Below are 16,563 nucleotides of genomic sequence, written 5' to 3'. Positions count from 1 at the left end.
ACCGAAACTAGAAGCGTTTCAAAGGTTTCAAAGTTATCTTCATTTCTTTTTAATGGAATTGTGTACTTACGTTAGTTATACATCAGTTGAAGCGTTTTTTAATTCTCTACAAAAGAGTATTAAGGTACTTGGATCGAAAAATCATTACTTCAAAAAATATCTTAGGAAGAGATTAGTGGTGTCTACTACCTTTCTACGTTATCTTTTAAACCAATCAATTTTTTACCTTGATACTTTTTCTTAGAGAATAACAAGATGCATCAAATGACGTCAAAGAAAGTACAAAATTCGTCAAAATTTATTTTAAATTATAAGATCCCAAATCTCTCCCTTAAATATTTTTACATAAATATCCGTAGCTTATTTATGAGAACCAATGTAGGTTTGAATAACTTTACATTTGTTAACTGATACCATAAAATTTTATGGTATTATTTTATAATGTCAATACTGTTAATATGTACAGTATACACTATATTAATTTATTATTAGTTTCCATTCCTTCATAATAGTATACCACTGCCCTAAATGTAACGAATAAACCTACAAGAGTGAATAAGTAAATAAACCTAGGTAGGTAAGGGTCTCATTGTTATCAACTTCAGTCATTAAATAATTTGGTTATGTTATCCTCTTCCGTGAACTAATTCTGAACACAGTCTGATGAATACATATTTTCTACAAATGGATTTACTATATTTTCTAACAAATGTTTAACAATCTATCAAACAGTTTTTATAAAAGGTACACTTTTAATTAATAAAAACAACTTTGAAGTAACACAACTTCTTTTAACTGACTCAATAATTACAGATTATTTGCTTTGAACTGACAAGAAATTAATTATTTTTATTGTCATGTTGATTGTTAAAATAATACATCATTTATTAAGCGACGAGGTTATTAAAATTGTTTATTAATCAAGTTATAAAATACGAAAGTAAATTCATAATATGCGGGATAAATTTGCGAATCGACTTACAACGCATGCGCGTGCTGCTGTCATCTGCATTAAACATGGCGACGGTAGTGAGGTTGTCACGTCGATTATCTTTATTCTCCCGGCATTTTCGTGGTGTCACACGTTCTTGCAATTCGTGGCGAAGTGATAGTGAAGTGAAACAATGGAAAAATAGCACCGGGTTATTAGCAGCAGTATCTATCGCGCTCCTTATTGGCTACAAATGTTCAAAATCCAATGTCGTACACGCCAAATCTCGTAAGGTTTGTAAATACAGATTTATTATCTCCCCTTGTATAGAAAATATAAGTTTATAAACTTTTATAAACACTAGATTTGAATGTGAAGAATGAGTTTTCAACTTACGCAATGATATCAGTATAATTTGCAAAATTTGATGTATTTAACGTAGAGGATTTGTTTATGTTCGCTGATATATAGTGTCGCATAGTTTAATGACTTTGTTGAGTAGTTGATTCACCAGTGTTGAATAGCTTAAATTCATCACATATAGATTGTACCACGTGATTTCATTTTTTTCTGTTAATGAAAAAAAAATGTTACACAATGTGACATTAACATTTGAGGTTATAGGTTATAGGTTAAAATTGAGTGTGTTTGTAAGAAAATGCTTTTCTTATTTTCCACAATGTTTAATTTACTAAATTATCTTTTAGTATATTCAAATGTAAAATATTCTCCCAAAGATATTTTTAAACTATAAAGTTGTAAAAATTATTTAATTGATAAGAATTGAGTTGTTATGTTTAATATATAAACATTTTACTACTTCTAATATATTCCATGAGTATGCATAGAACAAACAGAAAAGTCTCTTTACAAATAAAGAAATAGAAAATGTACATCTGCGTCATAAAACATTATTCATACTAATAAATGAAGTTGTGATATAAAAGTAATATAATGTTAATATCTTAAATCGACCTTAAATGCACATAGATATAGATTTAGAAATTTCAAAGGGTTTTTTCTGCTGCCCGCAAAGGTAATATATCATAAACCAATATGATCTACCATCCCAAATTTCTCATTTGCGACTTCATATTCTTACCTTGATACACTGCGTTTCAAAACCATCTTGATGGAATTCATACTAACTGAAATTGTTAGTAGAAACCATTAAATCACAAATAAAATTAAATAAAACACAGAATCGTAGAAGATTTAATATTTGTTGTATCTTATATTTTAGAAAAAAAAAGATGCTTCAGAAAAGTAGAGTAACACAAGTTTCATCATGCAATATTTCTGCATAAATTCAAAATCTCTCCAACAATTCCATTGCTACTCAAATGATATTCATTTACAAGCATCAGGGTTGCATTTATTCAAATTCTACTGCACTTTAGCTCAACCAAAACAAATTATCAAAGCATCAACCATAAACAGATCATCTCGTATCATATGTTCTCTTGTATACAAGTCATCCATAACTATACCTGGAATCTAACAGAACAAGTGCAGATTCTGGCACAGCCACAAATCACAGCAAACCAGTAATACACTGGCGGCTATTATCTCGTCCGAGATTCGACTAAGTACATCGTCACGGTCGTTTCACCATCTCGATACAGCGATCGACGAACATGTTGTCTGGCGATAACACGGAACACGGCTCCAAAGAATGTTAGAAAACAACGCGCGAATCGTATCACTGAACCGCGCAATGATAGTACTCACAGTCTATTCTAGAACTGTTAACAACTTCAACTATAGCAGGCCTCATTTACATATCAAGTTCTTTAAGAATTGATCGAATGATTGAAATGCAATCAATATTTGCCGAGTTCTTATATAAACCCAAGAAATTAATCTGTGATTTTACAGAAAGGAGCAATTGAAAGGAATCTTGATTTCCTTCTAGTTAGCTTATTTTGTTGATAGTATGCGGATACTATTTAATCCTTTTGTACACGATGTGGATGTTAACTAAACTACACTATCTGTCATTTCATAATTATCAAGCGTAGTTACTTAATTGCGTTAGGTTGATAAACGATAGTGTGAAATTAAGAGTCAAAGCAGCATAAATCTTCATTTTCAAACGATAAGATTTTTCAAGCCTTGTCGAACGTATCGCGAGATGGCTGTACGTGATTCCCAAGGCTGGCATAGTGTTTTGCCTTCCCTCTTTCAGCTATCTCGCTACGATTACGCTTCTTGCTGCTGGCAGAAAATTGATTATTAAAAGATACGATGAACGATGGTAAGGAAGATACTGCTGCTCGGATGAGATACAATTTGTTAAGAGGGCAATTACCGAGTCAGAAGCAATTACTGGGGTTTTGAGACGAGGAAAGGAAATTTTTAATACGACCTGATGCTTCTTGCTTGGAAAAAAGTAGAAGGTAGAAGGTATTTTTATTTCGGAAGATGGGGAATATGGAGGGATTATTCAAAGAACTCGTGAATATCCCAAAAATTATTTCCAAGAAAATCTTTGCAATTTTTTTCTTTTCTTTGTTTATTCGTCTCTTGCATGACCAAATAAATTCGCTTTAACAGTAGAAATATGTATACATAGATGAAAGATTAAAAGATTAAATGCAAGATAAGTAGATAGAACATTTTTATTTCATTGCTTATGCCATCCATTCAATTATCTAAATTTAATATTAACAATTTTTTCTGGCAATTTTATAATCAAAAAATAACATTCACTGTGTTTTAAAATACTTTTTGCTATCTTTCTATAAAAACCATTCAGCAGTTTTAGAGTATCTATTTCTCTTTCTGTCAGAGTTAGTTTTCTGATATTGAAATCTCCTTGGATCACTAGGTAACGTTACATAAACGTTATTTTATTTGCCACTATATCGAAAGATGTTACAGTAATAAACGGAAGATGTAGATACAAGTACGGTAGAACTGATAAACCACCTTAAACTGAAAGTACATTCCATAAAACGTCCTTTTATTGCTCAATATTTTCGAGCAAAATTTTATTATTCAGCGAGTAATGTACAATCGTAAAACTGGTACACTTTAAAATCAAAGTATAAAAGCTGTTGGCACTGAGGTAAACTTGCGTAGATACAGATGGTAGAAGGAACGTCTGAATCGGATCGAAGGAACGAATGTTCTTGAACACGTTATCTTCTTGTTCTTCGTTGAACAAGCGAAGCATTCGATAACGAAGAATCATCATAAATAGTAGGAAATATCGTATAAATTGAAATTCCGCAAGATCTGTAATGTACAGCAAGCCCTGGACATCGTCATATAATTGGATTTCGTTTATCTGATGAACCATTACCAGTTGTAGTATAATGGATAATCAAGCATCTACTGGTGAAGGTGAACTTGATCTTCTCCTAGATTGTTTGCAACACGCTGTTTCAAAAATAGTTCGTTTTTCATGGAATCTATAACTCAATGTTAATTTTTTTATGTTATTTTTACTTTTTGCTAACAAGAGATTATTATTATTATTATTAGAGTTAAGTTTAACATGTTGACTACCACACTGAGGTATGATTGTTGACAAATTTTATTCATTATTTTTATAATATTTCTAGGGTGTGCGGATACCTGAAAATTCGGCTCGAACTCGAGTCGGGAATTTTTTTCGAGTTCGAGTGCGACCCCGAAAGTTTGTCCTGCATATAACTTTGTTCGGATACCAGCAATTTCAGGACTTAAACATTACTGTTATACTAATAATATAAGACAGAAAATTAAGAGCTTAGGTTTGAAAATTAACTCTTCATATCTTTACTAATTAGAGCTTTAATTATTATGTTTGACGCAGTTTTCTTCGCCGTTCTTTCCAATCAATTTCCTGAAAACACAGTAAAAATTCACATTTGAATATTTTTTAGATGATATAATATTCAATCTCTTCTAAAAAAATTACGTAAATTGTATAACGCTTTTTAGGAATAATTAATTGAAAGTAGTTTGTTTCAACAAACTAAGGGTACTTCGGTGGAGTACGGTTCAGGAAGAAATCTTTAATCAGCACAAACGTCTCGTAAAATGGTTCGCAGTTCACAGCTAGTAAACTAATAAAATTAGATTTATAGGAGTGTAAAGTTAAGCTTAAGCTGATGGTTTGTTTGATTATAGTTTCAGGAAGATTTAAGTAGAATTGATTGATTGCAATGGTATGTTTCAGAGGTTTCCATGAATATAAATTTTAGTTTACTGTAGAAAACGTGAATGGTAATTATCTCCACTAATTGGAAAAATTAAATTTTTATTTGAGTTGTGTAAAACTCGAAGATTTCCGAGTCCTTAAATAACTAGGATGAAATTTTTTCCATTATCGTTGCATCATAAAATAAGAATTTCTTTTATGTTTTTACGGTTCCTGTTTTATACGGAAACTTAATTTTCAATGAATCTAGGTTTAATGAACTGTAAAAATCACATTATAAAATAGCGTTTCAAGATAGATTTTATGGAAATTTTTCAAATGGAGCACTGAATAAATCTGTTTTGATTTTCTTTTCATTTCACACAGTTAAATGTGCTTTTACATTTGAAGTGCATGTTTATCAAATATATAAAGTGAACATAACTATAGAAAGGGTATATTACTTAACAATTTATCAGTCAATGTTTCTAATTAATAAAACAATTTCTAAAAATCGTAGAAAATCATACATAAAATTAAACTTGTTGGTAAAACCATTAAAATAGGACTTTAACACCGATTTAACTGATTTTTGGATGTGTTATATGTATAGAGAAGGGCCCTGAGTAAAATGCACTTTGTCCGAGGTTTGTTATAAGAAAAGAAAAAAAGTTGTAAGAGAAAAAAAATTAAATATATTACATTATATTTAATCTAATATAAGTTACTTCTTTTATACCATATTGACCGCATAACTATGAAAATGCAAGACATCGTACATTCGCCTTCGTATATCATTAATTTACTATAACTTAACCTAATTCATTTTTTAAAGGCGAAATATTTTATCGTAATGCCAGTAATTTTATTATTTTTCAAAGAAAAAATATTAAAATCTATGATGGGAACATATTACTAAACAGTCATTATCCATTTTTAAACGCTTATATTCGGCTCAATGTAATGTAAGAAATACAAGTTTCTTTTTTTCATAACTTTTGAATCGTGATTGTCCCAGGATTTTGACAAAATGCATTTTACTTAAGGCCCTTCTCTATTCAACGTATCCAAAAATCGGTGATATCGGTGTTGAATTTTTACTTTATTTTGTTATACATTTAGATGGTTAACAGGTAAAAACTCCCGAGGGTAAACACGAAAAATTTAGCAATTAAATATTCATGTGCAAATACGTAGCTGTAGGAAGGTAGTATTCCGATGCGAGGCTGTTATCTGATTTCAATTTCCTGCCGCAATCTCAGCGCCACTATAATCGCCATTGCATTATGCACCGTGGTGAACCACGTGCATTGGTGCATCAACAGTAGGCAGGTGTTTTGCCGTCCACGTGGTTTGCATCGATCGCTTCAGCTTTAATTTTCAATACCCACGTAAACATTCGATCATAGATAATTATTAATTACATTGTTTTTCGTTACTTTTGGGAAAGAAAGAAACGAACTTTTTCTGAAAATTGACTCAAACGCAAATTGATACGTTAACTAATATGTAAGTCATAGAAAAAGATAGAATACCATTAATACAATTTACTATCATTGTCGTAATAATCAGTAAGATAGAAATTTGAGAGCTTTTTAAAAACTGATTATTCCTTAATTATTTCGAAAATGAAATCAGAGCTTAATAAAGTTGTGTACCAACATAGGAATCAACGTTTACGACTAATATAATCTACTCAATCAATACAAGTAATAAAAACAAAAATTCGCTTCAGAACTATTAAAAAAAGAAAAAAGAACTAAATCACATACTGGCAACAAGGAGCAGTTGAAAGCTCGCCTGAGGGAAGATAATGGCGTACCGTGTCCTTAAAAATCATCGGAGTTTTGCCAACGATCCTCGCCAGATACGATCGTCTCTGGCGGGCAACGATTTAGCTGGAACCAGGAGAAAATTGTTGCAGCAGGAGAGAGCTGGTCGCGTGTTTCTTTATTGAAAACTATAACAACCGACACGGGTAGGTAGGTCAGCGGGGTAAGAAAGAGGTAAACGTTTACGAGTGCAGATGAAACGGGCCTTAATCACACGCAGTGGGCCATTGGAAGAAAAAGAAATCAGGTTTCGCACTTAGCATAAATGTTCATAGTGTCTGTCATTACCACGAACCGAAAACATGCCAAGACTAACACCCCTTTGGATTCGGTAGACACGCAAAGACATGCCAACAGACGTTTGTACGAAGGTGGAAAAACCTTGGTTGGAATATTAATAAAAGAATTTTTGACTGAAATTAACACTGTCTTATCACGGTTGGATCATTGACGTAATCATTGCTGAAGAGGCAGATGAAGATATGAGGCATTCAGCACATCACAGCCCTAACTTTAGAACAATAACTTTTGAGTAATTAACACTTACATTACGTGATAATTAATTCTTCGTTATTTTGACTTATCACAGATAACTTTCTGCAATATTGTTTTCTACATCGAGTTTCCGATGCCCATAAAAAACACGAAGTACACTCTCGATTAAGTTAAACTTCCCTAGGAAAAATGGCGATATACAAGAAGCAAGAATTCTCAAAATCTTAATTTTTACGATATTAATATTAAAAGCAATTTAGAAAAAAATATTATAATTTTTAATTGTTAAATATTATAAAATTGAATAGGTTGGTATATAATTGAAAAATTGGAATAACAAAATGAATGTTAATTCAAATTTTTCCCCCTTTATTGTCATTTTCCCTAGGAATGCCTATATGTAAAGAATCACAAGAACCTGAAACATTATCTTTTTTCTGGGGAAGCCTGATTTGATCGCGAGTGTATGTACTTATGTCAAAAATGTCATTTTTTAGAATTTTTATTAGCTAAGCCAGTATTACACTGAATGCCTTATATGTTGTCTGGAAAAAGAGAAATAGTTAATGAGCTATGGGATCACAAAATTAGAGTAATATCAATGATAGTGTATTTATCTTATAATTAATTTAAAATGTCTTCAGTTTCAGATTTAGTAATATTGAAAATACTGAAATAGTGGTAATTGATTGTCTGAACCTCCTTTAAAGGGCATTGAATCAGAAAAAGAATTTTATTTATTTGACCACATCACACACCTAATTTCCGAAACCAGAAGACCATGTTTATGGTGGTAACTGGTGGCCCCAGTTTAGCCGGTAGCAATTTATACAAAGCCACCGGCACTTTCGTTGCTTCTTTCTAACGAAAGAAGATTAGACCTAACGGCGTTTGGTATCCCATAAATCGACGGCACCGCACATTAACCACGGAAAGAAAACGAAACGATTTATGAGTTAGCCACGACGTAAATTCATTCTCGCGGAAATATCTTTCCCCCACGAGTCAACCTCCACCTCTGTCACTGATGTATTTTTCAATGAAGAATCGTGAGATCGTATCCCTGGAACGATGTTTGTTTCGTAAGAGACTGGATTGTATCTACTTCTTCTCATGACTGACCTTGACCAACGATTAACACGCTTTAGAGAAAATTTAGAAACTTTCCGAGATTTATCATTCTTGCCTTTTTATTATATTGTAATTGGACTTTTTGATAGGAACATAATTAGAGACGGCAACTTTATGTAACTTTAGATTTTTAATCTTAGGATCATGAGGAAGGATTAAAAGTATCCACAGGATTTAAATTAAAATTATTTTTTTTTTTTTTATCATGTTTGATTCATACTTATTTTAGTTATGAACATATTTTCGAATAATTTATATAAAATAGAAAATTCTAAATGAATGTATCTTGTTTTCTTTTCCGTAATAAAAGGAGTTTCTTCACTTCGAATGTAACGTTAATCAAACGAACAAGCTTTGGAAATTGATTTTTTGAGAAAGAAAATCTCATGTAGAGTGTTCATGGCCGGCGAGATCGCAAAATTCACATCGTTACACCAGTCTTGCGTGTATATTTTTTAAAGCTTTAACGGCAGCTTATGTTGCGAAATATACGTGATGGATATTACCTGGATAGGTAGGTAAGCAGATAGGTGGGAGGAAAGTAATCAACCACAAAGTGGGCGTAGAGGCTCACACGAAGGAAGCCAACAAAAGGGCCTCGCCCTTCTAGAAATTCGACAATCTTTCATAGTCATGTTTCACTCGTGTATCGATAGTTAACCTTTCGGGGAGCCTGGCCAGTGTGATTGAATTATTAAGATTTTTTTACATATGAAATTTTGTTTCCCATGAAACTGATTTCTAGCCAATGGAATACAGTAAAACCTCGATAAGTCGTCACTCAAGGGACCGAGAAATTTTGACGACTTAAACGGAGTGAAGACTTATCCGGAGTAAAAACCATGTCAATTTTAAAATGACAATTTATCCGGAGTGACGACTTATAGAGGTTTAACTGTATTTATACATTTTTGTGGAAGATGAACTTTATTTTATTTCCATTTACTGCACTATATATTATGTATTTACAATTTGAAATCTGGTAATTTAGTGGCATATATTATATTTGATGGTTGCATATTAAATAGCCGATTTCAAAACATCAAATGACTGACAATTTCATGACATAAAAGTATTGCAAAATAGTACTATGAAACTTAAGGTTTGCTGAAAATGACCACATTGTTAATATAAACAATGACTAATTTTGAAACGAACATAGTTTGACATAATTTCATGTGTGATATATCAACTTAAAATTTAAAGTTTATTAAAAGTGGTCATATGAACTTTTTATTAATGTTCTTAATATAAAGTTGATTATTAGCTAACTATTTTACTGTGTATTGAACATAGTAATTAGTAAGACAATTCTTTAATAATTAGGCAATTTGCGTTATTAATATTTATGAAGAGTTTATGTATAATATATAGTTTATCATTATTAGTAAATTTTAAGATTCAATTTGACAGTAAAATTAGATTGGCTTCCTATAATTGTTCTATAATCATTTTTCTGAAACTTTAAGTTTTCAATTGATATATCACGAGTGGTGTATTACAACACATACTTTTATGTCGTGAAATTGCATCAGACTTTTAATGTTTTTAAATCAGCCATTTCATATTTAAGAATCTCGTAGAAACTCTCAGACGTATGATTCTTTTAGTAATTTTTTTTAATATAAAAATTGATCTCATAGAATATGCGGCCATTAAAATATTAAGACATATTGTATAGTAAACAATGAAAAGCAGCTATTACAAATGTACAATTCAAAGATTACAGTTCAACTTTCTGTTTCATTTTGTTCACAGCGAGAGGATGAGGCACAAAAGGCAGTTAAACTGACGATGAGAGAAAGAAGGTTTATAAAATTTGCATCAGTCGAATATGATGGGCAACTGTACATGACACCGCAGGACTTCCTCGACAGCGTTATCGAAGCAGAACCGAGACGTAAGCATTATATAAATTTGCTTGAATAGCATTAACGTTGTCAGGTTACGATAATAACTCGTCTTTGCCTTTGACAACAAACGCCCTCGTAATTTCTTCCACCATATATTCACCATTCCAGTGCTACCTTTTGTTTCGTACCATTCAAATCCTATTAAACTGTTTAATACGAATATGTTTATGTAGTGGAACATAGAATGTTAAATATTAGGTGTGCAAATAAATTCAGTGTCCCTTCTGTTTTTTTACTTTATGCTTTATTTTTAAAGAGTCATGATAATTTCAATTAATGCGGAAAAATATTTAAATTTTAAATAGCAACTGAAAAGATATTAACTTTAATAGTTGAACAAAATTAAATTAATTCATTACTAGATGTTTCTTTCTTATTGAAAAAAAGGAACATATATATATTAAGTGCTTTCTTTATGGGATAAATACTAAAAAAAATTGTTGGTAATATTAAATCGTGTACTGTTGCTTTCTAAAATCTGTATTAACATTTTCAAACTTACCTTTTTTGTAATCTGCATGCACTGTAAAATATTAGAAAAAGTTTTACTTCACTTTTTAAAACTTACAACTTCTCAATATTCATTACACAATCATAATGATAAATAAATTAGAAAAGATTAATTTTTCTGACCACGTAATATATGTATTATACGAAGAACAAATAGATATTTGCTTTATCATATTATCATACAATGTCATTATAATTTGGTGCCATAAATTAACTGCCATTAATTTAGTGAAATCAAACAACATACTACATTAATAATAATTTTAGTTGATTCGTGACTGTAAAAACTATATATCTAACTATACTATAGTTAAGGGTACTCTTTCATTTATGAACATTATTTTTAATCCTTCGTTGCTTTATGTTATTTTGCTACGTAAAATAATATTCAATTAACTTTTTGTATTTCTTGTATTTAGTAATTGTAAATATCATGTTACGTAATGTTGCAAATTTTCAATATTATGCAAATATTGACTTTTCATTGTTTAAAAAAAATCATGCAACGAAGCGTTTACGAAGTTATAATTATAAAAGATTTTATAAACAAATCAACTATTTCATTTATTACAATTCATTTGTCTATTCAAAAATCAAAATTCAAGTTTTTTCATTCCAAATTATCCGCTATGCTTGTCACAATATAAAGTTGTCTATCAAGACAGAAACATTTCAGAATAAAAATATCTCATCATTCTATTTCAATGCATGCACGTTGTGGCTAAAATAGAGCTTCGAACTGTAAACAAGTGATTTTGTAGAACTTTTCCTCGATGCTTTGACGTGCGTACCTCCCCATACAAACTGGCAATGACGATGCAGTGAAACCACGGTTCTTTTCTTTGATCAACCGAACCACGTGAATAACCTAAATAAATAAGTAAATTTCGGTGATATTCCAGCGAGACTGAAGAGACGCGTGTTAGCTGACAAGGAGCTGGAAGTGATGAGAAACAGCATCCCTTCGCTACGCCAAGGAAACCCACATATGTTCAGAAACCTTCGGGACAAAGGTGAGTTAGTCAGAAAATATCACACGTTGCTTTTTCGATTTTTAAATGTTTGAAAGAAAAAATTCTTTAACGACGCGACAAATGTACATATCTTCTTGCGCGTTGAAATAGTTTTTCCAACGAGGCAGTTTTCAATTAGAAAATGAACCTCAACGACAGTCAACATGTTAACACCTTCGCTAAGGTAGGGGACATAGAGACCCCTTTGTTCATATCTTCGTACCTTCGCTCTGTGCGAGCAGCTTTTCGCAGAACATCAGTTTAGATGTTGAGTTAAAATTTTCGTCATTTTGTCATTATCTTCATTGAAATATAATCAAATATATCATATTTTATATTATTAAATAGTTAACTGCGGAATTTAGTTTTAAAAATCCCTCGCGAGATGCGTAATTAAAATCAAGCAATGACGAATATTTATCTAATATTCCAAATAATCAAATTTTTTTTTATAAAATACATAGCAATTTTATTGGTGATATAAAGGAAAAATACCGCCAAATGACATTTTTATTACTTCTTATTAAAATTTGGAGTTTTTATATGTATGTAGTTTATTGTTTCCCCTTAGGATTTACAAGGCGCTTATACATGACTGAAACATTCCCTCTTCCACCCGCCTGCGCCCTGGCCATTTGACGACCGTTACATTCTAAATTCCCTCTTCCTACCCTTCCTATCAATTTGGAGTTTTTATAGTAAATAGTAATTTTTTATTTTGCACGACCAGTATACACGTCAACCGCACCGAAATAAAGTTTTGGATTGACGCGTATACACGTCGAATGCAGTTAAATGATTAAACATTAGAGGCGTACGAGAATCCGAAAATGTCGGGTCGAGTTGGATCTGCATCGTTTGGATCGGGTCCCATCAAGTATGTACTCGAAGGTACAGTGGGTGATCAAATTATTAGAGCCACTCGCATAAATGATGATTTTACATAAAAACGATTAATTCTTAAATGAAAACCTAGTTAAACGGAGTTTTTATCATTTTTTTATGATGTATTGATGCTTGTAAAGTTATGATACACAGTTGAAAAAAGTGAAAGTTCTTGACTGGCCTGGAAATTCTCCGGGCTTCAATCCCATCGAAAATTTGTGGAAATATTTATTATTAGTAATAAATGTCAATTGATTGAACGTTTGATAGAAGTATAGACCAGAAAAATTGCTTAAAATGCATCGAAAGTATGTCGAAAATAATTGAGACAGTAATTGCAGCAAAAGGCGGCGTTACGAAATACTAACATACATACGTGAATATAATCTTATACCATAAATGTACTTGTTTATTTTTATAAGTATTTTTCTGTACATTATTAGTAGAGGATTATTGGTTAAAAGTGACACAATGTAAAAACCTTAAAATTGTGGCTCTATTTCTACACAAACAAGAAAAACCCATTTTTCATACCATGGCTCTAATATGTAATTTGATTATCCGCTGTATATGTATATGTAGGATGCCGGCGGAAAAATGCGTTTCGTCTCAGGATCGTCTGTCAGACCCGTCAGTGGAACTGACAATAAACGATCCCTCCCCCTGACACCTATTATACCGCAGTTCGGAACTTCTATATATTCGAACTGCATACCGGGCGACCACCTGCGAGGACACTGTCACCGATCATCTCGCCGCCACCTAGCGGTCCCCGGCCCGACTTAAAGGCGTCCGGGGAGACGAAACCCTCTCGCCCCCTCCACTCAAGGCCCACATATATCTGCGAGAACTCGAAAATTTGGAGTATCCGATACTTGTGGATTGGATCGAAAAGTGTTTTGGTCGGCTCACAGTGAATTAGATGCAATTTTTTATAAACACTTCCAATTCACGGTCATGCTGAATAAAGTTTGTTCCGAAACACAGTGCACGTATGGGGGGTCACGATTCGACTGAAATAATTCTCAACGCGATCCAAGTATCGGATACCTGTAATTTTCAGGATCTCGTACATCTCAATTTTCAACAATATACTTCAGGAACAATTATAAATATATTTGTGGATTATAACTATTTGATAGAAGACTGTCTTAGAAATAGATTTAAAAAAGAAATCAGTGTGATTTTATAACATATAAACTGTTTTAAAATTGTATTAATTTCTTTGTAATCTATTTTCAAGACAACTATTAAATTGTTGTCGTCCAAAATAATGTTTATCGTTGTAGATAATTTTATATTAGAAGGTATTTGTAATAACTATAGGTATTTATAGTTGTGAAATGTTTGAATGAATGAAACTGTTTTATGAAACATTATAACCATAGTCATGAAAGCATTACTATTCGTTTGTTTTTTTAATTTGACGTAGAACAAATAAAGAAACTAACATTATAAAATAAAAAATTTGTTCGTATTAGATTATTTACAAGAAATCTAGTTGAATAATAACTTTTGAGAAATTGAGTTGTTAAATTTAGAATCTAAAGTACCTAACAAGTAAAAAACCAATAAATTAACATACCTTCCTTTTCATTATTTCCACTTTCTATTATAGCATTCGCACCTCTTCTCATCCCCATTATAATAAAAGAGCAATAACGCGAACCAACGTTTTAGCATCAAAATTTATTCTTCCCCATTACTCTATTCTCCAATATATCTTCAAACACCGTGAAGAACATTCGGTACCAGGTTAATTGCGCCACTCTGCATTTAATCGATTCAATTAGCATTTCATTATCCGTGCAAATTTGAAACGCACATAAAGTAAGGGTGACGTACACAAGTGACCATATAGCATCGTGAAAAAAGAAATAGAATGGAACCCATTGAGGATGAAGTTTAAAATTCTTCGACTTGCTTCATTAGAAATACTGGTATTGGATATATAACCCTCGAATGACGGAGCTGCAACAATTGTGCAAAAAAATATTGCAAGAAAATATTACAAGTAGAAAATTCAAATAATGTGGAGTAGTGGTGCTCAACCTTTTTTTCAAGTACCTCTTATTATTGCAAAATAAGAAAATCTTTATTAATGATCGCGAGGCTATTTGACAAAAACAATAGTAAAATTTACCAGAAATACAAACATTTATTTTTCAGTAAATGAAATCACAAATATTCTAATAGTACTTATACAGCGTCGTGAAGAGATTTAAATAGTTAATAACTTATTTTATTGGTTATATTTTTTATTCATTGTTAGTTAATTATAAAGTATAAAACTTCAAGATTCTCTAACACTATATAGGTAATACTACATCCTTTAAGTGTCACTCATTTTCTCCATCGCATAGGCAAACTCTTTCGACGACATTTTCCATAGTGGAGTTTAATGTTTGTAACTGAATTCCTCTAATTTCTGTTCGAATAGTGTCTTGCAGCTTAAGAATTGTTCGTACTTGTTCGCGTAGACCCTATCTTTCAGATACGCCCATAAAAAGGAAGCCGGGACCGTTAATTCCAAAGACTGTCGCAGTCGATTAATTGCGGCTCTACGCGAAATGATTTTGTAAAATAATATTGTACGATTTTCGGTGATTGTGTACTACTAGACTTCTCCATGATATGTTTCCAGATTGTTGATTATAATTCCTGAAAAAATGATATAAATTATTCTATAAACAAAAAAGTTATAAAAATTATATTAAGAAACACTAAAATAAATAAAACTAGGTACATTGTAAATGTAGCTAATGAGGTAGGCAAAATAAATTTATAGTAAATAATAGATATCTAATTATTTTTTGAAGAGCAAAACAAATTAAATTCCTTGGCACTATTCCGCGTACCTCCGATTGAGAACCACTGATATGGAATATAAAATTAAATTTAAATTATCATTGTTTCAGCAGTCCACGCTCTAATCGTAAGGGTTAATGCAATATTGTGAAAATTAATGGATAAGATTTATTTAAAATAGAAATGCTACCTAATGAAATTTTCAGTGTCTTCAATGTAGCAATTCACATGTTAAATTCGCATCGAAGGTGAAATTTTCAAAGGCTCCCAAGACTCTTACAAGAGCTCGCACGAACATTTCTGAGATCGGTAGAGCAATTAATCCCGCCACCCCATCGACGGACAAAATAACAGGGTCCTGTCGTTAACGAGTCACCGGTGCAGCTGGTTTCAGCCTCTTCCTGGCTTTTTCTGCGTTCACCGCACGTTTGTCGCGCTAATGGAAATGCAAATAATCGCGCACGCACGGAGCCAGTTTCACACTTCCCTCTAATAAACGAGCCACGTTGCTCTCTATGTTAATACCACTTTCTCTTTTTCTTACCTGCGTGTGATCCACGAACCAGATTTTTATAAACGAACACCGACTTGATCTACTCTAACCCTTATAAATCTACCTTGCAGCCTTTGAATATTTTTAAAATTTTTATTGTATTTTTATCATTCCATTCACATATATTACAAAAACATAATCAAATAATATTCTTTGAATATCTTAGCAAAAGTCAATAGATTTCACATAAATAGGATTTTTATTTAACCCTTTTGCAGATATTTGCAATTATTATTTTACTACATTATGATTATACCACTAGTGTAGTATTATACAGTATAGGTAATAGATGTGCATATTATCATTCAACGGAAAAATAGATTATTGTTTGTTAGAAGCATCAATCAGTCATTTTGGATTATG

The 16,563-nt window shown here is 31.8% G+C and overlaps 1 protein-coding gene and 1 long non-coding RNA gene across 4 annotated transcripts in view; one reads left to right on the top strand and one right to left on the bottom strand.

The window, feature by feature from the left end:
• The first annotated feature begins 1,000 nt into the window (after positions 1-1,000).
• LOC117609022 (Mitochondrial calcium uptake 3) overlaps positions 1,001-16,563 on the top strand; it is a 35,813-nt gene continuing 20,250 nt past the window's right edge. For all 3 annotated transcript variants that reach the window (XM_034334854.2, XM_034334856.2, XM_034334855.2), the window contains exons 1-3: positions 1,001-1,224; positions 10,277-10,418; positions 11,844-11,954. In XM_034334854.2, the coding sequence (XP_034190745.2) occupies positions 1,018-1,224; positions 10,277-10,418; positions 11,844-11,954 (460 nt within the window). In that variant the 5' untranslated portion in view covers positions 1,001-1,017. The remainder of the gene's footprint in view (positions 1,225-10,276; positions 10,419-11,843; positions 11,955-16,563) is intronic.
• Positions 1,115-2,760, bottom strand: LOC117609023 (uncharacterized). Its single transcript, XR_004582487.2, has 3 exons — positions 2,034-2,760; positions 1,328-1,501; positions 1,115-1,252 (listed from the first exon to the last, which is right to left on the bottom strand). It is a non-coding gene; the product is annotated as an uncharacterized LOC117609023 (long non-coding RNA).

The sequence above is a fragment of the Osmia lignaria genome, chromosome 14 (genome assembly GCF_051020975.1).
Source record: "Osmia lignaria lignaria isolate PbOS001 chromosome 14, iyOsmLign1, whole genome shotgun sequence".
In the NCBI taxonomy this organism is placed as follows: Eukaryota; Metazoa; Arthropoda; class Insecta; order Hymenoptera; family Megachilidae; genus Osmia; species Osmia lignaria.
This window is presented reverse-complemented; position numbering and strand designations above follow the sequence as displayed.